Consider the following 26473-nt stretch of genomic DNA (forward strand, 5'->3'; position numbering starts at 1 on the left):
TCGGGAAACTCCTCACTTTGAGGAGACAAGTCCCATTTGGGACTACTCCGAGGCCTTGTGGCTTGAATCTTCTAGAGGGGGGAAGGCACCTTGCCCTTCTAGAAGGATTCTGCTTCTCAATGCCCGGACCTTTCACGTTAGCAGGTAGTGGACTGCAGCAGAAGAACTGAGCACTCGGGTGAGGAGGAACCCAGCCGGTAGGGCAGAAGAGGGGGCCTGATCACCCCCCTGGGAGGGACTAGAAGGGGCACAGACCCACAGGAGCCTGGAATAGGCAGGCGGCAGTGATTGCTTGGTACACAGGTCGACGAGCGTGCTAGGGCTTAGGAAGGGAATTTGTGAAGGTCATTTAGGAGGTGATGTCCACACCATCTTGGGGAAAATTACTACCAAGCAATCACCAGGGGATTTTTAGGAGAAGAAACTTGGTTTTTGTGTGCTCATATTCTGCCCTCCCCCAGGAGGTGTCCCATCTGCTGTGAAATTCTCCTCGGAATTGTCAGGCTAGAAGGAGGGGGATACATAAGTGAGTACGAATTGGCTTTTCCAGAGACGGCCTGGGACGTGGGATATTTAACCCATCTGTATTTTCATGCGCACCTGATCAAGCCCACCAAGGCAGAATGGGCTTTAAAAGTTAAGGGAGAAACAGTCTTGGACCACATGGTGTTCTGGTTCAGCTTTGCTGACCGACAGGTGAAGACACACTGATCCCCCTTATCCCTCTGGGATCTTCTCACCCCAACTAGGAAGGAGGCAGAATGGCAATTTAAGTGTAATTGAGAGGAAATATCAGAAGTACATAGGGTACTGAGAACTTCGTAGACAGAATGAAAAGGAAAAGTAGAAGAAGGTCCGAGAAGGTAAGCAAGATGGGGGGAAGTGAATCTAAGGCAACTGTATTGGAGTGCATGATTAAAAATTTTAAGAAGGGATTTGGAGGAGACTATGGGGTGAAGATGAAGCCTAACCGCCTCCACATACTCTGTGAGGTCAAATGGCCCCCTATGGGAGTAGGATGGCCACAAGAGAACACCATGAACTCAAAAATAGTGGAAGCAGTCTATACAGTAGTCATAGGAGAACCAGGACACCTGGGTCAATATCCATATATTGACTCATGGCTAGGGTCAACTCAAGACCCTCCTACTTGGACAAGGTTCTGAATCCAGAAGGGAAAGGGAAAAATATTAATGGCACAAAAATTGATGATAAAAAAGGAAATTCTACAGGATTTGGATGGGGATGACCTGACCCCTCCCCGATACTGGATAATGATTCGCCTGCCTCCCAGTGCTCCACTAGGACCGGAGGCCGCCTTAATGCCCAATCCAGGGCCAGGTGAAGTTCCGGCAGCAGCCACTGCTCCTCCACCAGCTCTCCTGGAGTTCCTAGAGCCTCCGTTTCAGCAGGCTCCAATCCCAGCAATGGAGACCTCTGGTCAACGCCCCCAGAATTCCACCTCAGCTGGACCTCCTAGATTGTATCCACCTCTCCTGGTCAGTACTGATGGGAAGGGGGAAGAAGACACAGCAATGAGACAAAGGCTGCGCTCCGCCAAGGAACAGGGGGGAAAGAACCCCACTACAGATGCCCCTCAGAGAGCTACAGCAGCCTCCGGGTCAGGACGCATGTGGGCACTACCACCCCCACCCCCCACCCCCCACTGTGGCCTATTATTACCAGCTGTTTTCCCCTACAGATACATTAAACTGGCAGAAACACGCTCCACATACTCGGGGGAGCCACAAGCCATGATTAGGCTAATGGAGACTATTTTTCGAACCCACTGCCCTACATAGTATGACATAATCCAACTACTAGTCTCCCTTTTCAGCGCTGAGGAAAGACATAGGATCCTAACTGAGGCCAGAAAATGGTTAAGAGAAATGGCACCCGAGGGTACTGCAAACCCACAGCAGTGGGCAGAACCAGCCACCCCCGATGAGAGACCCGATTGGGACTGTAACACAGAGGAAGGGAGGGCCACCTGGAGAGATAGTGGGCGGCTATTTTACAAGGTCTCACGAGCGGGGCCCGAAAAGCTATGAGCATCACAAAGCCCTCCGAAGTGACTCAAAAGGAAAGTAAATCACCCTCTGAGTTCTGCGAAAGACTGTGCAAGGCCTGTAGACTTTATACTCCAATAGACCCAGCCAGAGGCTGCTGGGTCTCAGATGGTGATAAATGCAGCCTTTGTGTCTCTAGCCTACCCTGAAAATGTCAGATGGGGGGACACCAAGTGACTCATGAATTTTTATACATCCCTGAATACCCAGTACCTTTGTTAGGAAGAGACTTGCTGTCTAAACTGGGGGCACAAGTGACCTTTCCCCCCACAAAAGACCCACTGTTCGAGTGGGCTCAACCACCTATTTACTCTTCCTCTCGGTAATCCCTCAAGATGAAAGGAGGTTGCACAGTCTCCCGGAAGGGACTGTTATGTGAGAACCCCCATGTTACTACTGAGCCTTGTCAGGCCCTGAATCTGGCCACTCTCTTTCTTGTGGGAGAAGGTGGGCCCTCACATGACTGCAAGGAAATATGCCAGCAGACCTGACTTGAGAGACCATCCAATCCTGGACCCAGATTTGGTCCTGTACCCCAGTGGCACCAGCCTGGTGAAACAAGGACAATGACTGTTGGGATATGCGAGTCATGGAAGAAACCGTCGCTGAGGCTAGCTCTCTGCCATCACACTGGTCCACTCAACAGGCCGAACTTTGTGCTCTAATCCAGGTCCTCCAGCTGTCAAAAGGTAAGAAGACAAACATTTACACAGACTCCAGGTATGCTTTTGCCACACTACAAGGCTCTGCATAAAAAGAGAGGCCTTTGGCAGCTAGTGAAAAAGATATTAAAAATAAGGAAGAAATTAAGACCCTATTAGATGCTGCCTGGGAACCAGAAAGGGTTGCAGTCATACACTGCTGAGCACATCAAAAAGAGGATACCCCCCGGGCTCTGGGAACAGACTGGCAGATAAGACCGCTAAACAAGCAGCCGAGGGCCTGGGGGTGACAAGGGAAGCCCCTATTAAAGCTCTCATATCGGCGGAGCTACCTGAGCTAACGCTAGATTCTCCAAAATACACTGAAGCCCAAAACCAACTAGCCGAAGCAGAAGCGGCCATCAAGACTGAAAAGGGATGGTGGGAATTGCCAAGTGGCAAATTATTGGTACCGGAGGAGCTGGCACCCACTCTGGTAAGCCAAACACACCAAGCAACCCATCTAGGCCATGATAAACTGGAAGAGCTAATTCGAAAATATTTCTTGGTTCCCCGCCTCTCTTCCCTATGCAGGACAAAATCTCAGAACTGCACTGCCTGCTCACAGGTCAATGCTGCCTCTAGGCACAGACAGAAACCTCCAGGGATTCAGCTGAAAGGCACGCTGCCCTTTGAACACCTGGAAGTGGACTTCACTGAAATGAAACCTCACCGACACTATCATTACCTGCTGGTCATAGTATGTATGCTCTCGGGATGGGTAGAAGCTTTTCCTACTGAAAGACTGAAAGAGCATCAAAAGTAGCCTGGTGCCTGCTTAGGGAGATAGTCCCCAGATTTGGATTTCCTACCAGCATTGGATAGGACAATGGCCCAGCTTTTGTAGCTGATTTAGTATAACAAGTAAGCAAAACTTTAAACATCAAGTGGAAATTACATACAGCATATAGGCCCCAGAGTTCTGGGATGGTGGAAGGAACCAACCGGACACATAAAGAGACTGTCCAAGAGGATCTTAGAGACGACTGTTTCCGGGTGGACTTGCTTCCGACGGCTCTGCTCAGACCCAGGATGACCCCACGATCCCATGGCTCTTCTCTGTAAAAATAGTGTATGGGAGGCCCCCTCCCATAATAAAACAGGTGTCAACAAATTTGCCTCAGGTAAGGGGAGATGAGATTCCTCAGCAGATGGAATAACTGGGTAAGGTAATAAATCAGGTAACTAAGTTTGCACAAGAAAGGGTGCCATTCCCCCTTGGGGAACAGCTTCACGAATTTGTGCCCGGGGATCAGGTGTGGTCAAGGACTGGAAACACGACTCCAGGGCCCCACAGTGGAAGGGTCCATATACTGTTGTTCTAACCAGCCCTACTGCGGTTAAAGTTGCAGGTGTCACTCCCTGGATCCACCTCATGAGGGTGGAGAGCGCATACCACGTAGACCTGGAGGACGCCGAGGGGACTACACAAAGGACCCCACTGATCCCCGGGAATCCAAGATCATCTTACAGAAGAAAAAGAGTTGAAGCTCTACAATCCACTGCTGCTACAAGGACTTGCTGGTATCATCTTGAGACCAACCATAGTTTCAGTACAAAGAGGGACCTGTGCTATAATTAAAGTTGAATGTTGCGGATATATTCCTGATTTATCTGGCTATATATTAGCCACCCTAGATGACATGAAAGGTCAGGTAAAAGTTACGTCTGATGATAATCTTCCTTTTTGGACTTCAGTCCTATCTTGGGTGAAGGGTGATTGGTGGAAAACTATATTTACCATTGTTATAGTTGCCTTGATCGTTCTGCTTTGTGGACCCTTTACTTTACAATGTATTACGAACTTTGTAACCCAAAGGTTGATGTCGTTCTCCCAGATTGGCAGCTGGAGAGCCAGGGTGCAATATATCCCTATGAATGATGCTCATACTATGAGTTAAGAGCATCAAGAGGGGGGAATGAAGGAGGAAACAGACAGAACAGGCTCCGTCTTGAAAGCAGGAGTCCATCTTGGGCTGGACTGTGGACTTTGAGCTCTATGCCCTGTATCTATGGAAACGCCATACCAACTGGAAAACCAGGCCCCCTGGAGGGAAGAGCCCCAGGGCTCGTACCTAGACTCTCCCCGTCCCTAAAAGAATACCCTAATTATCTGTGTAACCGGATAGAATCATAAATTCTATTATGCTTATTGGGGTATGACCACAGGCCTATTGATAATTGTCTTCTGTTAACTACCTACACGCTAAGAACTCCTGACTAGGCCATGCTCCTGAGTTCTGTCCTTGGCCCGCTTAGTGCAATTTTAGCAAGAATCCAGCTGGGTGAATTTGGAGGACATCCCCTGCCCTTGACATCTGATCAAATTCCCCATCCCCCACCTGTCAAGTCACTTTAGCCAAAATCCTCCCTACTCCTGACATTTCCTCCTAAGAGATCTTCCATCCACTGACCCCCTCCCTTCTCCTTGGCTGTAAATTCCCACTTTTCCTTGTACTTGGAGTTGAGTCCAATCTCTCTCCCCTCCTGTAAGACCCCACTGTCATGGTCCTTCTGAACAAAACCTGCCTTACCCTCTTCAACAAGTGTCATGAGTGATTCTTTCTTCAGCAACTCCTCGCCTTCTGCCTGAACACCCAAGTTTTAAGACTTCCTCTAATGTATTCTTCCAGAATGAGAACTTTGAACATATAGATAGATCTAAGAGGAAAGAAAGAATTCCAGGAGACATGTGTCTCTCTCCTCACCCAGGCTTGTTTGGGCACATTCTCCACAGCCTGGACTAGTCACCTGTGGCCTCAGGGCCAACTGGTACTTGCCCCAAAGCCATTAAACTGCTAATCACCTCATGAGCAGGCTGTGCTTGTCCGCAGAGCGAGGGCACGCGTGTTTTAGGTGACCTGCCACGCCGCGCTCAGCTGCTTCAGTCGCATCCGACTATTTGCAACTGTGTGGACTGTAGCTCCTCTGTCCATGGGATCCTCCAGGTGAGAACACTGGAGTGGGTTGCCATGCCCTCCTCCAGGGCATCTTCCTGACCCAGGGATCGAACTCGAGTCTCTTATGTCTCCTGCATTGGCAGACAGGCTCTTTACCACTAGCGCCACCTGGGAAGCCCCCTTTAGGTGACCCGGTCCTCAGGAAAAGCAGACGGACACACCGGTGAGAGGCCACCTGGGTCTGACTGTTCTTCCAGGCACTTCTGAGTGCCCAAGGAAACGTGGGCACTGATAAACACAAAACTCCCCGTGGTGTGCTGGAAGCCAGGGCTAGAAGCCTGCCACCCACCCCACCAGAAGCTTCTAACCGCGGATTCACATTCTTACTACAGGCAATTTCTGGGCTAGGTTTTTGAAGGATCCGAACTAAATAGCTGCCACTACTAAAGAATAAGCTTATAAGCCATGCTTTGGGGGCTCCAGGAGGATTAACTAGGAAAGCTCCTTTCAAATAATATTTTTGTCTTAGGTTGACTGTGTCAGTTAAGGAAAGGATTTCAGATCCTGATACCTTTGATACAGGCAGGCGGTGAGGGGTAATGAAAAGAGAATCTACAAATGTGTGTGATCACATACACAGACATATTTATACCAACTCACCGGCCACATTTACCAACTAAAATTCAAGTGGAGATTAAAAATTAAATTTGCTACATGAAAAACAATTCTCTCAGAATTTATTCTTGCTAGAGTCTCTGAATTGAAATATCCTATTAACCCAACAGTCTTATTACAAGACCATCAGAAATTTGACTTATACCCATGTGACTTCTCTCGTGAAAGGGAGTAAGAAATCTTATTTGCGTGCCATTTACATGAACAAACTTAACAAACTTAGGGACTGGAATCATCCCACCTAGTGTTTCTACAGTTGAGTGCCTATGAATTGACGCTTCATAAAAAAATGATTTATGAGCGCACAGATACTGTGCCTATATTTAAATTGCACCCTCTCCAGTTCTGAGAAGATTCCATATTTGTCCCATTATTCATTCTTGGCGGAATCGTGCTCCACGCTGGCCTAACCCCTCGCACGCTCAGTGATCTGGGGTAATCTCGGCTTCTGAAGGCACTACCTAAGGCAACCGATATTTCTTCTGCATTGTTTGTTTTTTTTCAGAGACTGTGTGCCTAAAAGCCTGTGTGTTTGGAAATTCAAATCAGCTTCAAATCTTGTCGGAGTCGCTGAGCTCTCATTTTATGTTTGCAGGGAGACTGGGCTCCAAAGCACGTTTCATTATTAATAAAAATAAAGGCAAGAGAACACAAATAGCGGCTTGGAGGGAGTGCCACCCGGTCAGAGGCAAGCTCTTTACCTGCCTTTGAAAGACTCTCCTTTCTTTCCCAGGCAGAGTGATCTCTCGGGGACGGGAAGAGCCGACTGTGGATCTGGAAGATAAACAGAACCCTTTCCAATTTTATATTCTTATTTGCCAGGTATATAATCTTCAATAATGTATATTACTATTTTTTTAATCAAGAAATGTCCCTAGAATCTCTCCTTTCTCCCAAGAAAGAACTACTGATTGTAATGAACATACTTATTTCCATTTTCTTCTGTGTTTATTCTGCCAGTGAATAAAAGATGTTTTCTTTTCTTTTTTTCCCTGCTTGTGGTTCTTCTGAGTATAGAAGAAAAGCATTTTTATTTTTATTTAAGTCCTAGTTGACTTCAATATTGTGTTAGTTTCAGGCATACAGCACACAGTGACCCAATTACACATACATACATATATATATATATATATATATATATATATTCACATGAGGGGGGCACGGCAACCCACTCCAGTGTTCTTGCCTGGAGAATCCCCATGGACAGAGGAGCCTGGCGGGCTGCAGTCCATGGGGTCGCAGAGAATTGGACATGACTGAGGGACTAAGAGCAGCGCATATATTCACATGCATGTCTATGTGGACGTGAACTGACTCACTGGAAAAGACCCTGATGCCGGGAAAGATTGAGGGCAGGAGGAAAAGGGGCCGACAGAGGATGAGATGGTTGGATGGCATCACCGACTCGATGGGCATGAGTTTGAGCAAGCTTTGGCAGTTGGTGATGGGCAGGGAGGCCTGGGGTGCTGCAGTCCATGGGGTCACAAAGAATAGGACACGACTGAGCAACTGAACTGAATTTATATATATATATATATACACACACACACATCTATATATACACACATATCTTTTTTATATATGTATTATATGTATACATAAACATGCATATCTTTTTCAGATTATTTTCCCTTACAGGTTATAACAAAATAATGAGTATAGTTTCCTGTGCTATACAGTAGGTCCTGACTGATTATCTGTTCTATATGTAGTAATGTATATATGTTAATCCCAAACTCTTAGATTATTCCTCCCTGCTTTCCTTTTGGGTGACCATAAGTGGATTTTCTATGTCTTTGAGTCTCTTTCTGCTTTAGAAATAAGTTAATTTTTATGAGTTAGTAAAGGGTGGGTTTCTGATGATTGCAAAATGCACAGGGAGGAGGCAGGGAGGGAGAAAAACTAATCAGCGAACATGGATTTTGCTAGTAGATCAAACAACCACATCTCATATTTCTTTTCTCTCCCAGCATAGTGCTGAACGGGTGTTGAGCTAAAATAGGACATTCAATAAATATTGATAAATTGATTAATCATGAGCCATCAAATTTCAGGAATTAGCCTTCAAGGCCCGATGAAAATACAATTAATGTATACAAAAGCAGTCTGCTGCCTGCAAGCTTGATCATGATGCTGCCTTCTTTGCCAAGAGACAAAGGTGTTTAAGTTTATTCTGAAAGCCCTGGCTGTGAGTCTTTCAGTTCTAGTTTATAAACCTCTAATCAGACTCCAGAGTACCTGCTCCTCATGGGACCTTCCCTCGTGCTCAGCATCCCTCTGAATATCTATTGACCTTTCCCCAAAACTGAAGAATAACTCTTCAAACCACCTCCTGAGTGTGATCTTATCCTGAGCCTAAGAGGCTGGAGCCAGCCTCTCATTCTGAACCCAGCTAGCTGCTTAGTCCCAGGGCGGGGTTAAGCTTCTCCATGTGTTCACGTCCCTTTTTTGGCCCCTTCACATGCCCAGCATCTGGGCCATCACTTTGAAGACTGCAGACAAGAAGCTGCAGGCAAATGATTCTTTTGGTCCAAGCAGGAGCCTGGCCTCTGAGACTTCACAGCAAAAGGGAAAGATTAGGGCAGGACCGGGACTGCGGCTGGGCCGAGATAGGGAGGATTGAGTAGTTACACAGCATTTTGTGATGCTGTCCAGACCCCTCCTTGAGCCTAACTTGGCCACTGACTATTGTCAATCTGATTATTAATTGTAATAAGCATAAGAAGAACTGCTGATGGTTATTGAGGTTTCACATGGGCTGATGCTGTGGTCTGTGTTTTCCACACAACATCCCATTGAATTATTACAACTGTTAGAAAGATATATTGCTCTCAGCCCTGCTGTGGCAGCTGAGAAAGCCATAGCTAAGGTCCCCCACCGGGTACCTGATGACACAGCCAGGATTCAGACCAGGCTCGTCAGACCCAAAGCATTTAGAGCTTTTAGCCAGCGTGTTCCAAATAATGCTAGTGTTATAATTCGAAAAGACAGACGCATCCCAATGTTCAGAGCAACACTGTTCACAATAGCCAAGACAGGAAAGCAATCTAAATGCCCATTGACAGATGAATGGATAAAGAAGATGTGGTTCCTTTCTTTTTACTGGAATACATTAGCCATAAAAAAGAAAGAAGTAACGCCATTCTGCAGCAACATGGATGGGCCTAGAGATGATCACACTGAATGAAGTAAGTCAGACAGAGAAATACAGTACAATATTGCTTATACATGAAATCTGAAAAGGACTATACAAATGAACTTCTTTATAAAACAGAAATAGACTCACAGACATAGAAAACAAACTATGGTTACCAAAGGGGAAGTGGGAAGGAATAAATTAGGATTTGGGATTAATAGATATACTATATTTTATATAAAATAGATAACTGATAAGGATCCATTGTATAGCACAGGGAGCGCTACTCAGTACCTTGTAATAAGCTGTAATGGAAGAGAATCTAAAAAAGTATGGATATATATGTGTACATATATATACACACATACACAGAATTGAATCACTTTGGTGCATACCTGAAGCCAGCACAATACTGCAAATCAACTGTATTTCAATAAAAAAATTTTCAAAATAAAAAAAAATTTAAATTTTTAAAACAAAAAGAAATACTGTTATTGTGATTATTACAGAGTATTATTATTTGGCTATTTGACTGTATCTGGCTGTGCTTATATAACCATCATATTTGCATATGTCCTTTTCTCAGGCTTCGCACAGACATGTCATACGAAACACACAAGAAAACTTTTTAGAAAGGAAATAAAAGTGCAGCACAGTAGACACGAGGATGGAAAGTCATTTAAAGCCCAAGCAGAAGAATTGAGCTCCCTCTCCGCCGCTTCAAACACACCAATCCCGTGGTCTGGAAGGGGGAGGGGTGCAGAGCAACTCTGGTCCTGCAGAGATTTTAAGCTTCCTCTCTCCAGCATCATTGTCTCATATGGTTCTCTTAAGAAACAGCTTTCTGTGTATTTTTGAAAGTAACTCCATCAAATCTTACAAGTCTTGCTACCCTAAGACCTGACTCAGAATCAGGTCTGCCCAGCAAACCCCCTGTGTACAATGTGACCCTGATCGAGAGCCCAGCCCCACAGTCTGTGGAGTTACAACTGAAGTGTGCTGGTTCCGACCCAGCATAACCTCTCTCTCCCAGGTCTAAGCGGCTGGCAATAGACAACAAGCTGGCTCAGCCATACAGCCCTCTGTAAATGCCTGGCTTCTCCGAAGTCTGAAACTTCCTTGCACAGACTCGGGCATTACAAACCCCAAAATTCCCAATAGCAGGGTGATTCAGGAACCTCAGTCATCATCGGACCCCAGGACTCAGTCCACCAGCAATGTCCTGGACACACGCGGCTTTGGCTACACTCTCCAAGGGTTGCTCTTTGAAATCCCTTCATACAGAAGGCAGCACTTTCCAGTGCCCTTAGGACAGAGCATCAGAAGAACCCTCTGTGGTCCACCACCGCTGGTCTCTGCATCACTGAACACCTCTCTCCTGGCCAGGCAAGCCGTGTGAGCTTCCCTCCTTCCCCTGAATCAAATCCTCTCCTGCATCACGGGTCCTTCGCCCCTGTCCTTCCATCTGCAAAGCGTAGTCTTTCCCTGGTCCTCTCCTCTGGAATCCTGTTCACATGACCTGCTCATGTGTCGCTCCAGACATAGCTCTGAAAACTCGGTTTCTGATCTGCAAGCTCTTGCAGGAGCATCCTTTTCCTTCAGAGCACTCGGCTTGCTTTGTAAGCACACATCGACTTCTGTGAATCCCCAACCAACACCTGCTTCTCCCCTAGACTCTAAGCCCTCTGAGAATAAAATTATGTTTCCCTCACTTGCCGATGTATTCTTAGCTCCTAGGATAGGGACAGACACAAAGTGGGTTCTCAATAAATGTTTATTTTACAAAAGGATAGAAGAACTAATCAATCAGTTAATTAGCACAAGTAAAGCTTCTTCTCTAAGTTAAGCTGCACAGAAGCCTTTAGAAACCACTGCCCCGTCTCCTCAGAGCTCGTGTGCCATCAAGGGTCCCCCTTGTCCTCTTCAATTTCAATTTTGGCCCTCCTCAACACTTTCAACCACACCCAAACTTTGCTTTTTTATTTTATTTTGTAATTGAAGTACAGTTGATTTACAACATAGCGTAAGATTCAGGAGCATAGCAGAGTGATTCAGTTATACGTTGTGTGTGTGTGTGTATATTGTTGTTTCGTCACTAAATCGTGTCCAGCTCTTCTGTGGCCCCGTGGACTGTAGCCCACCAGGCTCCTCTGTCCATGGAATTTCTCAGTCAAGGATACTAGAGTGGGTTGCCATTTCCTTCTCCAGGGGGTCTTCTCAACTCAGGGATCAAACCCGTGTCTCCTGCATTGCCAGGCGGATTCCTTGCCACTGAGCCACAGGGAGGTCCATATACATATATATGGGCCTCTCGGTAGTGTTAGTCATTCAGTCATGCCCGACTCCTTGCGACCCCATGGACTGTAGCCCACCAGGCTCCTCTGTCCATGGAGTTTTCCAGGCAAGAACACTGGAGTGGGTTGCCATTTCCTTCTCCAGGGGCTTCCCTGTGGCTACATATGTGTGTGTGTGTTCTTTTATCACATTCTTTTCCATTATGGTTTATTATACAGCGTTGAATATAGTTCCCTGCACCATACAGCAGGACCCTGCAGTTTACCCCTTTTACATACAGTAGTTTGCGATCCCAGCCCCTAATTTACCCCTCCCCCACGCCTTTCCCCTTTGGTAGCCATCAGTTTGTTTTCTATGTCTGTGAATCTGTTTCTCTTTTCTAAACGAGCTCATTTGTCTCGTATTTTAGATTCCTCCAAAACCCGTCTCAGTTGAAGAATGAAACCAAAAATCTCCCTCCAGAAACATGCTACCTTTCTCCTTTCCCCTTTCCGCTCGCCCCAAGCCGTGTTGAAGCAGACGGCCACACTCTCCATCCCGCTGGAGGTCTCAGTCCGGCACCGCCTGGCCTCAGCCACCCCGACCTAAGACCCTGGAACCTGAGGCTGAGCTCCCCCGGCCCGGGCCAGCGGGCTGCAGTAGACGTCCTGTACCCACGCCCTGGGCAGGTATGATTCCTGCACATCTTCAAAGCGCGTCTCTGCCTTCCTCTCTTCAGCGCCATCTCCTCCACCCTCTCCCCACCACCTCCACGGAAGCCTCAGAATTCTTGCCAAGATCACAATGTCCCAGCAAACTTCTCCCTCCCCAGTATCATCAGTCATGGAATAAAGCAAATTTGGTTATGTCCCTCCCCAGCTTAAAACCCTCAGATTCCTAATGAATTCAAAATAGAATTCAGTTCAGCTCAGTTCAGTCGCTCAGTCATGTCTGACTCTTTGCGACCCCATGAACCGCAGCACGCCAGGCCTCCCTGTCCATCACCAACTCCCGGAATCCACCCAAACCCATGTCCAATGAGTTGGTGATGCCATCCAACCATCTTATCCTCTGTCGTCCCCTTCTCCGCCTGCCCTCAGTCTTTCCCAGCATCAGGGTCTTTTCCAATGAGTCAGCTCTTCACATCAGGTGGCCAAAGTATTGGATACTTTGGATTATAGAATTGAGGGGGATAGATTGAGAGTTTGGGATTAAAACATAAACACTACTATATATAAAATAGATAACCAGCAAGGATAGCCCAAGAAACTATATTCAATATCTTGTAATAATCTATAATGGAAGAGAATATGGAAAAAGAATGCATATATTTATACGTGTGTGTTTAACTGAATCATTTTGCTATACACCTGAAACTAGCACAACATTATAAATCAACTATATTTCCAATAAAAAGAAAAAAATATATGTATATATATATACATATAGTTAAAGTCACACTCACAGAAGACATTTCTGCAGTGTGATTCATCATGACAGAGTACTGGGACGTATCTAAAATATCCTACGGCAGGGGCTGGCTCTATAGCTCAGAGCACATATGTTAATGTGTCCGTTAACATAACAATGCTCAAAATCCATACTACAGACTCCACACCTGCAGACTTAACAATGTATCATGGCGACCTTGAATGCTATGCCAATTTGGATATTATTTCCTAAGTGTTGGGGAGGCTTTGGTGATTTCTGAACAAGGAGAGTCAGCGCCTTCTGTTCATTTCTGTGTTAAAGTCTAGCCTTGTGTACACATTACATTACAGCCTTGCCTCTGGATCCTTGACGCATAAGCTGAAATCACCTATTGTCTATGTAAGATGCAATGTTTTGTGATTTATTTTACCAAGTCTAACATGCTTATTTTTTTATTTTAATTCTCTTTATTGTGGTTAAACCCACCCTATACAAAATTTACCATCATAACCATTCTTAAGTGTACAGTTTACTGGTGTTAAATACATTCACATTGTTGTACGACCATCACCAACACTTACCTCCACGATTCTCTTAATCTTATAAAGCTGAAACTCTATACCCATTTAAACAATAACTCACCCTTCCCCCAGCCTGTGGCAACCTCTTTCTGTCTGCACGACTAGGCTCAGTACCCCATGCAAGTGGAATCATATAGTATTTGTCCTTTTGTGACCTGATTATCTCACTCAGCATAATGTCCGCAAGGTCCATGTTGAACACTGTGTCAAAACTTTCCTCTTTTTTAAATTGATTTTATTGGAGTATAGTTGATATGTGTATAACTGGTTCCCTTTGCTATCACCAGTTATACATACACATAGATCCATTCTTTTTTAGACTCTTTTCCCATATAGGTCATTACAGAGTATCAAGTAAGCTTATTAGTTATCTATTTTATATACAGTAGTGTGTATATATCAACCCCTATTTCCCAATTTATCCCTCCCTTGCTTCCCCCTTGGTAACCATAAGCTTGCCCTTCTTTTATAAGACTGAATGATACTCCATTGTACATAAACACTACATTTTGCTTGCTCATTCATCTGTCAACAGACACACTTTAGTTGCTTCCATGTTTTAACTACTATGAATAATGCTGGACAAATATCTCTTTGAGATTTTGCTTTCAGTTCTTTTTGATATGTACCCAGGGGTGGAATTGCTGAATCATATGACAATTCTATTTTTAATTTTTGAGGAACAAACATTCTGTTGTTTGCAGAGTCTGTACCGTTTGCACTCCCATCAACAATGCACAAGCATTTTAATGTCTCCCACACACTCACCAACAATTATTATTTTCGGGTTTTTTTCCCCCATAGTACCACTCAAATAGGTGTGAAGTAGTATCTCACTGCAGTTTTTATTTGCTTTCTCCCTAATGATTATTAATGCTCAGCCATCTTTTCTTGTGCTTATTGGCCATTTAGATGTCTTCTTTGGAGAAATCCTTATCCAAGTCTTTGCCGATATTTGAACTGATTGTTTATTTGTTCTTGAGTTTTAGGTGTTCTCTACATATTCTGGATATTATTCTCTCATCAGACACACGATTTACAAATATTTTCTCCCATTCTGCGGGTTGCCCTTTTACTATGTTGATATCATCCTTCAATGCACAAAATTTCAAAGTCTTCATAAAGCCCAATTTTCTATTTCTTCTTTTGTTAATTATGCTTTTTGGAGGTATGTTCAAGAAATTATTGCTAAAGCCCACGTCTTGAAGGTCTCGCCCTATGTTTTCCTCTAAGAGTTTTATGGTTTTAGCTCTTTGACCCATTTTGAGTTAAGTTTTATACATGGTGTCAGATAAGGATCCAACAGGACTAATCATTGAGTGCTTCCTCACTCAGTCCATTCAAGACTTTATCTCCTTTAGGTCTTTGAAGCCAACAGTGTGTTATTTAGTGAACGGCAAGAGTAATTTATCAAAGACACCCAACAAGGGGAAAGATTCAGGGTCTCTTTGTCACCTCTGTTCCCAGAGGCTGCTGAGCCTGCTTCAAGCCCGGGGTCACAGGTGGAGCTGGCACTGAGGGTTCACTGCACACCAGGCGATTAACTCGTTGGATCCTAAGACAGCTCGGTGAGAGAAATATAATTACTATTTCAACTTGCAGAGGTGGAAATTAAGGCACACAAAGGGGGAGCAAATTGCCCAAAGTCACGCACACTGAGTAATCAAGTGAAGAAGCCCAGCAATTAGAATGACTCCTTGGAAGTAAAAAACTATGACCGCATTAAAAAATCATGATATCTCACAATCATAGGAAATGCTGCAGTTTGCAAATCTCCTTCATACACATCACCTCATCTGGGCTCTCCAAAGTCCCTGAGAAGCAGCCAGAACACACACAGGTGCTTTTTTATGCAGCGAGATCAAGACCCAGAGAGAGGAAGAGACATGAGTGCCCACGAGCGGGACTGTGGTGGCTCTGGCACCTACCACGGCCCCTCTGAGCCTGGTCTGGAGTTCTTCCACATTGTCCCACCACCTGCCTCCTTACGGAGTCCAACCCACCAGCAGAAATTCTGGGGTCACACCTGAAACCAGCTAGGATACTGATCACACTGACCACAAATAGACCTATGAATTCCCTTATGAGCCTGAAGTTGATTTGAACATCGTGGATACAATAATACTGGAGACTTCCACTTGTATAAGACTAAATACTCTACAAAACAACTTCCACGTTTTCTCACTCACTCCTCCAATGTCCTACCATAATATCTGTGTTCTAAGGAACAAATATATTATTGTCTTTTGCTGGATTTGCAGTTTACTGACTTTCCCTTCAAGACATTGGGGTACTCACTATGAACCCATAATCCCTGATGTGCAATTCTCAAATCCCTAAAGATCTGAAATCTGAGACTTTTTCTCTCGAGTTTGTAGAAAACTTATCTTGACAGCAAAACCTTACCTGAACTAACCTGGGGCTATTTATAATATTAATTTATTCCATTTAATGTGAATATTCATATATTTTTATTGGTGAAACATGAGTGAGTTTAGTTACGGGGTGCTACTCAGATTCCATTGGGAATTTTATGCAGGATCATCGTTCTGAAATAAAATTGAAAAGTCATTGTTGACTTACATTTGTCCCCAAGAGTTTTGGGTGGAGAAAACTGTGGATGGGTTCCACAGACATTTAACAAACTTACAGTCCCTGGGATAGTGTTTTCCAAATACCCCTCATGCAGTTTCCACAAGACATATGTTATCTCAGCTTATAATAGATATGAACTCTGGGGTGTGGAAAGATTTGGTAATTCAAGGAGCTACTAAATGCCAGATTCAAAACAACTAGAATGTCATGTTCTCAGCATTCCCCATAGAAGTGTGTGTGTGTGTTTGTGTGTGTGTGTGTAAAGGTGGGGAGGTAGTTAGAGATGATTTATGGGTTTTCTGAAGCATTGAGCAACTAAAACAGAGACTGAAACTTCATAGATCCCAAGAAAGAAGACAGAGGAGAAAACAGGAGTTTCTAGGCCTACATAGAACCCCGGCTCCGCTTTGCCTCTTCTGGATACCTGCCAGCCTGGCAGAGAAAACACAGAGAGATTCTGAAGCTACTTATATCCCAAGTTGTCAAATATCATGGGTGGACCAGGATATCCTAAGATATCCTATCTTGGGATAAAGATAGGATACTTTTATCCTATCTACTTTTGAGGATAAAGGTAAACATTGGTTGGAGTCTACCAACAGAAAAGCAAAAAAGAGGACCATTTCTTCTCAGTATCCCAGTGCCTTCTCCTGAGGATGTGGGAAGTCCCACTAAAGGGCAGGTAACAAGCACGAGATGTGGATGGTTCCAGGCTGGACCACCAATGGGTTAATTGAACCTCTTTGGGGTCTAGCGTGCACTCTTCATGGCTAATTTAGACATGATTGATCTTCGCCAGCATTGCGTGTTTGTATTCAATCTTCTGAACTCTCTTCTGCAACAATAATTAATGTTGGAGCAGTGTATGGATCAACAGTGTGTCTTCTGGTTAATGCAACCCTGCACCTGTAATGACTCAAAACTGAGATTTATCACTCTGCCATGATTCCCTCTTCACGCTTCATCTCTTCGTGTTTACATCTGGTTTAACTTTTTCTAATCTAAAATAAATCAGCATGAAAAGCATTAGATTTTTCATTTAGATTCTCAATTGCCTTTTATTATCGAGATAATGCCCCTTATCTGGTTGCAAATGGTAGGACCATTCCCTTGTTAGAACCTAAAAAAAAAAAAAGATGCTACAGTTCAACCTCGGCATCTCTCCTTGCTTCTCCTTCACTTTGGTTTTTCAAGGGTGGTGTCTGGAGGAGGGATTCTGGCTTGAAAATGAGACAAATCAGGATGTAAGGAGGATAGATCACTTCAATCGTTCTTCCTCTTGTGAGACTCATGCAGGAAGAAGGCCTCCCCTGGCTGCCTAATGAGAAGTGGGCTTCGGCGAGTTCACTCTTCATTTTCGCCCCCTGTGACTTTGGCCCCCGTCGGTCTGCAGGGGTAAACAGGGCAGCAATGATGGAGCACTTGGCTGGAGACTTTTACGCAAACGTCAGGCGTGCAGGGAAATTATGGCCATGTTACAGGCATGTTGATCATCAAGTTACAGAGTCATATTTCGCTGGACTCTTTTGAATATCAGAGAGGTACCTTTCCCCTGACTCCTTGAGCTTGCCTTTCAGCATGTTCTATTACGTTTTATCATGGGCAACGTTTTTCTCCTAACTTTAAAGTGGGAGCCGATGATTCCAGAAACTGAATCCATTCCTTGTACCTGGTGGAAGCTTCTTTTTTTCCTGGTAATTGTTTACTATCACTGTCTGCTTTCCCTCAGAGACCCACGCTGCTTGAAACACTTCAGCATCGGACACAACACAGTGACTCCGACTTTGGAAGACCTCAGAAAGTTCTGAGGACCCAGCCGCCCACTCAGTCCTGCAGCGTGTCACTCAATTGCTGTCACTTTCCTTCTTTCAAAGAAAAAGAGACAAAGAAGAGGAAGAAAAGGACAAGGTGTTTCCTGTTCTCTGGCTCACCTGTTCCCAGGAACACCTCCCCTGAGCTTGTGGGGAAAGCCCTTCCTATCTCACACTGGTGGCTGCTTTTTTATGACTTTTTTAGCCAGACTGACAGAAAGCAATCTAAAGGGAGCACTTTTTATAGCTGATTTTCACACCTTTTCAGAATAACTTGGTGAGAAATAGCAGATTAGAGTCCTTCGAGCTTAATAATGAAATAATAATAAGATGCCCTACACAGCAGTTATGGGGCTTCCCTGGTAGCTCAGCTGGTAAAGAATCCACCTGCAATGCAGGAGACCCTGGTTTGATTCCTGGGTCAGGAAGATCCCCTGGAGGAGGGCATGGCAACCCACTCCAGTGTTCTTGCCTGGAGAATCCCCATGGACAGAGGAGTCAGGCGGGCTACAATCCATGGGGTCACAAAGGGTCAGACACAACTAAGGGACTAAGCACAGCATGGCACAGCACCCAGCAGTTACCCCGTGCCAAGCACTGAGCTGGATGCTTCCCAGGCATTATGAGTCTCCATGGCAACTCAGAAGGAAGGTACCCCTGTACTGCCAATTGAATGATGTTTGCCATTATTGTTAATAACAATATCAATAAAATAATATAATAGATGCACAATCATAGGAAACAGACTTATGCTACCAAAAGGGAAAGGGTGGGGAGGGATAAATTAGGACTTTGGGACAAAATAACATACACACACTACTATATCTAAAATAGATAACCAATAAGCACCACTGCATAGCACAAGGAACTTTACTCAACATTTTGTAATAACCTATAGGGAAAAGAATCTGAAAAAATAAGCATATATATATATCACTGTGCTGTACGCCTGAAACTAAGACAATATTGCAAATCAACTATACTTCAATATTTAAACTAATAAATAAAAAATTCTCTTAAAAAACTATAAAATGATAAGCAACAAAGCGTTACTGAGCTCTTATGATGAGCCAAGCCCTGCCTCAAATTTCCATCCACCACTTTCTCCAGTCCCCACGAATACCCTAGATTTCTTAACTCCATCCTGTATAGGAATCAGCTGATGCTGAGAAAGGTAAGAGTTCATATATAGTCCAAATTAATAAGGGGCAAGGCCAGGATCATGAGAAACACTGGACTGGAGGAAGCACAAGCTGGAATCAAGATTGCCGAGAGAAATACCAATAACCTCAGATATGCAGATGACACCACCCTCATGGCAGAAAGTGAAGAGGAACTAAAAAGCCTCTTGATGAAAGTGAAAGAGGAGAGTGAAAAAGTTGGCTCAAAGCTCAACATTCAGAAAACTAAGATCAGGGCATCTGGTCCCATCACTTCATGGCAAATAGATGGGGAAACAGTGGAAACAGGGTCAGACTTTATTTTTTGGGGCTCCAAAATCACTGCAGATGGTGACTGCAGCCATGAAATTAAAAGATGCTTACTCCTTGGAAGGAAAGTTATGACCAACCTAGATAGCATCTTAAAAAGCAGAGACATTCCTTTGCCAACAAAGGCCTGTCTAGTCAAGCCTGTGGTTTTTCCAGTGGTCATGTATGGATGTGAGAGTTGGACTGTGAAGAAAGCTGAGCGCCGAAGAACTGATGCTTTTGAACTGTGGTGTTGGAGAAGACTCTTGAGAGTCCCTTGGACTGCAAGGAGATCCAACCAGTCCATCCTAAAGGAGATCAGTCCTGGGTGTTCATTGGAAGGACTGATGCTGAAGCTGAAACTCCAATACTTTGGCCACCTCATGCGAAGAGTTGACTCATTGGAAAAGACCCTGATGCTGGGAAAGATTGAAGGCAGGAGGAGAAGGGGACGACAGAGGATGAGATGGCTGGATGGCATCACCGACTCGATGGACATGAGTTTGGGTAAACTCCGGGAGTTGGTGATGGACAGGGAGGCCTGGCGTCCTGCGATTCATGGGGTTGCAAAGAGTCAGACATGACTGAGCGACTGAACTGAAGGGCAGGATCAAACTCCAAGTTTACACAAGTCAGGCCCCAAGCCCTCACCCCTCTGATGTCTCAACAGAACATCATTTATTTCATGAAGATGCCAAAGTTCTAACAGAAATTAACCACAGACACAAACAACTGCACACTGTGTGATGTCAGTTACAGAAGGTGCCGACCAGGGAGAAATAAAGTGGCAGAAAGCAGACCCACGGTTGCTAGGGCTGAACTAGGGGGAGGACGTGGAGTGCAAAGGGCACAAGGAACTTTCTGGGTCATGAGTTGGAACTGGGTATATAACTGCACACATTTGTCAAAACAAAATGAAGTGCACAGTTATAAAGGTATGAATATTAATGAATGTAAATTATACCTTAATAGGGATGACTTTTTAAAAGATACCATGAATAAGCTCCAATTTATCTTAGAGTTTCAGTTCAACATAGAGTTAGAGAGAAATGACGGGACCTTGACCTCAGGCTTCTCACCACCCAGTTAAAGAGAACTGTCCTGGGTATCTGTAAGCACAAGTTAGGGCAGGACCACCAACCATGGCTCTGGGCCCTCACCTTGAAGGCCATGTCCTGGTTTAGTCTTGCCATCTTGGATTATTTTTTCATTGTTGTATAATATACACAATACTTTTGCCACCTGATGAGAAGAGCTGCCTCATTGGAAAAGACCCTGATGCTGAGAAAGATTGAGGGCAGGAGGAAAAGGGGGTGACAGAGGATGAGATGGCTGGATGGCATCACTGACTCAATGGATGTGAGTTTGAGCAAGGAGACAGTGAAGGACAGGGAAGCCTGGTGTGCTGCAGTCCATGAGGTTATAAAGAGTTGGACACAACTTAGCAACTGAACAACAACAATAACATACACAACATAAAATTTGCCACTGGAAGTGTCAAAGCCCATGAGATTAAGTATGTTCACCATGTGCAACCATATCCTCTCTCCGTCTCCAGAGCTTTTTCATCTTCACAGGCTGAAACTCTGTCCCCATTAAACAGTGGTTTTCCATCCCCTCTTCCATCCAGTCACTGGCCGCCAGCATTCTGCCTTCTGTCTCTGTGAATGTAACCACTCCAGGGGCCTCAGGGAAGTGAAGTCAAGCAACATGATGTCCCCCTGTGCCTGCTTGTCTCACTCAGAACAAGGTCCTTGGGTTCAGCCACGGTGCAGGGGGGCTGCTCGCACCGAAGACCACGGGGTCTTCGGACACACACAGCTTTCTGTGTTGACGCAGCCCAACTTCCCCATTTTTTTCTTTCGCGGCCTGTGCTTTGGGTATTGCCATCTTGGTTCTTTAAATACCTTCATCCATGAACTTACACTTTGTGGATAAACCTCGTGGGCGAGTAGATCATGCCTGTGTGCATGCGTGCTGATTTCCTTGCTGCTCCACTCACAGAAGGTGCCCAGGTGCCCCTTGGTCACAGAATTCGGGTGAACCTGCAACGTGTAGGAGTTTGACGAGATCCAAAGTGGAATACAAGGTAACCAAATTACCCTAAGATCAAGTAAGCAGAGGGCAGACAGCCCCCTCTGGAACCAGACTGACTTCTAATGCAGGAAGATGGCTGTGGGTTTCTGAGAAACACAAATGACTGAGCAACTCTGTTGAGACAGACTGGGACCTGGGACCCTTTGCTGCAGTGCCTGCGCCTGGACAAACGTCTCCTCAAGCCACCAACTGCAAAAAAACTATATAAGGGCCTGAAATAAGTGTGTTGGGGAAAATTATGGACAGTAAGATACAAAAAGACCAAAATTCCAATTGCTAGTTTTGAAGTATTTGGTTGCTCAGTCATGTCAGACTCTTTGTGACCCTGTGGACCATAGCCCGCCAGCCGCCTCTGTCCATGGAATTCTCCAGGCAAGAATACTGGAGTGGGTTGCCAACCCTTCTCCAGGGGATCTTCCCAACCCAGGGATTTAACCCATATCTCCTGCATTGCTGGCAGGTTCTTTACTGCCTGAACCACCAGGGAAGTCCTTCTGAAGAGTTAGGAGCAAAAGCAGAGTACTGTGCATGCCAACTACACTGGACACCACCAAAGGCATGGGCAAACCTCCTGGGCCACCCCTCCAGCCTGACCCCTGGACACACCACTACCCTCACCCCATACGAGGAATCAGCTCACACATCTCCTTAGGAACTGAGCAAGGGGCCGTTATACTTGTTCTCATTTGCCATTGCTGCAGCAGGGGCCCAGTAAAGCCTTGCTTGAATTTCTTGTCTGGCTTCTTCCCAATTTTTTTTTTTTTTTTAACTTTTTATTTCGTGTTGGAAGTACAGCTAATTAACAAACACGTTGTGATAGTTCAGGTGGGCAGAGAAGGCATTCAGCCGTATATATACATGTGTCCATTCTCCCCCAAACTCCCCTCCCGTCCAGGCTGCCCCATAACGCTGAGCAGAGTTCCATGTGCTATAGAGTAAGTTCTTGTTGGTGATCCATCTTAAATACAGCGGTATGTACAGGTCCACCCCAAACCCCGTAACTACCCCTTCCCCCGACCCTTAAACGGGTAGCACTATCATATCTGTTCTTCTTCTGTTACAGCCCTGTACTAGCCACACACTTATGTAGAAAAGAATGCCCAGAAGGAAAGGAAGAGATGGGCAACCACAGTCCCCTTTCCTTTCCATCCTTCCTTACTCGTCAGTAAAGTGAAGGAGAGAGTGTTGGTAAAATATGATTATACCAAGGAATGAAATTAAACTCTGAATTGGTTTCTGCAGCGTTTCCATTGTTCTAGTAAGAACACATATATGCATGGATGAGATTAAAAAATATAAATGATACCATTTTTATTTAATACCAACTATAGTCCATAATTTCACAGATGAGCTCAGTGCTTTTGCATTTGTGTGTATTTGTATTAAAACTGGCATCACGCAATACAAAGATGAACAGTAAAATTTATGCTAATAATTTAAAATTTTAATTATTTTTACTTAGACTAACATTCAATAGCAAATAAAAACCATCATAACAAATCAAGAAAAAGACCACGGAAGAAAGGAAAGAGACATATTTTAGAACCTTAAATGACTATTTTCCCCAGATTTTTTAACATGGGGTCCACTCATTCATTTTGTACTGGTCCCCACAAATGACACAGCTGGACATGAGTGTGGGGCCATTTATTGTGGAAGTATTGCATAGAATTAGAAAACAATTGCTTCTGGGAAGGAAAGCTATGACAGACCTAGACAGTGTATTAAAAAGCAAAGACATCACTTTGCTGACAAAGGTCCATATAATCAAGGTTATGGTCTTTTCAGCGATCACGTACAGATGTGAGAGTTGGACCATAAAGAAGGCAGAGTGCCAAAGAATTGATACTTTTGAACTGTTGTGCTGGAGAAGACTCTTGGACTGCAAGGAGATCCAAACAGTCCATCCTAAAGGAAATCAGTCCTGAATATTCATTGGAAGGACTGATGCTGAAGCTGAAACTGCAATATTTGGCCACCTGATGCGAAGAACTGATTCATCTGAAAAGACCCTAATGCTGGGAAAGATTGAAGGCGGGAGAAGAGGACAACAGAGGACGAGATGGTTGGATGGCATCACCAACTGGATCGACAAGAGTTTGAGCAAGTTCCAGGAGATGGTGAGGGACAGGGAGGCCTGCTGTGTTGCAGTCCATGGAGTCCCAGTGAGTCAGACATGATGTGGCAAATGAACAACATTGCATGTCTTCAGATTTTTGTTCCCTGTGATTGAGGGCTGGCACAGTGGGACAAACACATTGGGATCACAGCTAAGCTTCCTTCCTGGGTATTACATCAACAGTGAGGTGCAAACTATGACTCTGAGCCCACACATCTCCTGTGTACCCTGGGCCCCTCTTCATGTCCATTAACTGACACATGATCCCTTTCACACACCTAAACCACCACCGCTGAACAGGCTTCCTCTGAAACTATAGAGTGTCACAAAGCAGCTACACTGGAGAAGGCAGCATTGTCCAGAGCTCAGTAGGAGCTGAGCACATTTGTGGCTAAAATCCTGAGTTTCATGAGCTTTCTGTCAATGGAGGGCTGGATCAGGGGCTCTGAGCTCTCCACAGGGTAGGGCCCACCCCCTTGTCCCTGGTTACAGTGGCTTTCTGGGAAGAGGCTTCTTGTCCTCAGTACAGAATGGCAAGCAATTTGTTGTCTGCTTTAAGAAAATCATGCCCTCATTTTTGTCTTCAGCCCTGTTTGTTTCTCTGATACATTATTACTCCTAAATTCTGGATATTTTCCAAGACACTCCTTTTTGGAGCTGTCTCCATGTCTTCTCTGGAAGAAGAAGGGATATAAATTAGACTCACGGAGAGGAAATTAAATAATTTCTCTATTCGGAACTTGATTAATGAAAAGGGGAGTAGGACTGACCTCTATTTTGGAGCGTCATTTTGGCAAACTAGAGCTGATGTCTATCTGTCTATCCATCTGTCTGTTGATCAGTAAAAAATGAGTGACTCGGGAAGGGAGCCTAACATACATATCAAATCAGAGGATGCTGTGTCCCATGCCTGACGCCATCAATGATCATTCACTCTGGCCTCAGGTTTTCAGGTAAAACACACTTTGTGCACTTTTGTTCATTCATTCACTCACTCACTCACACACTTACTCCATAATGTTTCTTGAAGGCTGGTCTGTTGCTAGGGGCACAGTCATGAGCTAGAACAGATTAGGGACTCCTTTTCTTATGACGCTCCTAGATAGAGGTTCACACCTGTGTTTCTTCAACTCCAGGGTTCCTATGATTTCCCTCTTTGCACAGATACAAAGGTTTTAAATACAGTATGGTAAGCAGAATACTCACATACCCCGAAAGTTCTCTTTCTTTTGAGTGTGAACAGAACCTGTAAACACTATGGGCTATCCTTGCTACAACTAAATTACGTTATATCACAAAAGGGTCTTGGAGATGCAGTTGAGGTTGTTAACCTGCTGCTGTGGAGCTAACCCAAGGGAGATCATGTTAGGAAGACCTGACCTAATCAGATGTGTCCTTAAATGAAGTCAGTTAGTTCAGTTCAATTCAGTCGCTCAGTCGTGTCCAACTCTTTGCAATCCCATGAATCGCAGCATGCCAGGTCTCCCTGTCCATCACCAACTCCCGGAGTTTACTCAAATTCAGGTCCATTGAGTCGGTGATGCCATCCAGCCATCTCATCCTCTGTCGTCCCCTTCTCCTCCTGCCTTCAATCTTTCCCAGCATCAGGGTCTTTTCCAATGAGTCAACTCTTCGCATGAGGTGGCCAAAGTATTGGAGTTTCAGCTTCAGCATCAGTCCTTCCAATGAACACCCAGGACTGATCTCCTTTAGGATGGACTGGTTGGATCTCCTTGCAGTCCAAGGGACTCTCAAGAGTCTTCTCCAACACCACAGTTCAAAAGCATCAGTTCTTCGGCGCTCAGCTTTCTTCACAGTCCAACTCTCACATCCATACATGACCACTGGAAAAACCACAGGCTTGACTAGACAGGCCTTTGTTGGCAAAGGAATGTCTCTGCTTTTTAAGATGCTATCTAGGTTGGTCATAACTTTCCTTCCAAGGAGTAAGCATCTTTTAATTTCATGGCTGCAGTCACCATCTGCAGTGATTTTGGAGCCCCAAAAAATAAAGTCTGACCCTGTTTCCACTGTTTCCCCATCTATTTGCCATGAAGTGATGGGACCAGATGCCCTGATCTTAGTTTTCTGAATGTTGAGCTTTGAGCCAACTTTTTCACTCTCCTCTTTCACTTTCATCAAGAGGCTTTTTAGTTCCTCTTCACTTTCTGCCATGAGGGTGGTGTCATCTGCATATCTGAGGTGACTGATATTTCTCCCGGCAATCTTGATTCCAGTGTGTGCTTCTTCAAGCCCAGAGTTTCTCATGATGTACTCTGCATAGAAGTTAAATAAGCAGGGTGACAATATACAGCTTTGACATACTCCTTTTCCTATTTGGAACTAGTCTGTTGTTCCATGTCCAGTTTTAACTGTTGCTTCCTGACCTGCATACAGGTTTCTCAAGAGGCAGGTCAGGTGGTCTGGTATTCCCATCTCTTGCAGAATTTTCCACAGTTTATTGTGATCTACATAGTCAAAGGCTTTGGCATAGCCAATAAAGCAGGAATAGATGTTTTTCTGGAACTCTCTTGCTTTTTTGATGATCCAGCGGATGTTGGCAATTTGATCTCTGGTTCCCCTGCCTTTTCTAAAACGAGCTTGAACATCTAGAC

At 44.7% G+C, this 26473-nt stretch overlaps 1 protein-coding gene across 1 annotated transcript in view; it reads right to left on the reverse strand.

Annotated features, from left to right (window-relative positions):
• C15H10orf90 (chromosome 15 C10orf90 homolog) overlaps positions 1-26473 on the reverse strand; it is a 252369-nt gene that overhangs the window by 210464 nt on the left and 15432 nt on the right. The window contains exon 2 of the mRNA XM_043926098.1: positions 7047-7119. Coding sequence (XP_043782033.1) covers positions 7047-7119 — 73 coding nt within the window. The remainder of the gene's footprint in view (positions 1-7046; positions 7120-26473) is intronic.

This window comes from Cervus elaphus, chromosome 15, assembly GCF_910594005.1.
Source record: "Cervus elaphus chromosome 15, mCerEla1.1, whole genome shotgun sequence".
Lineage (NCBI taxonomy): Eukaryota > Metazoa > Chordata > Mammalia > Artiodactyla > Cervidae > Cervus > Cervus elaphus.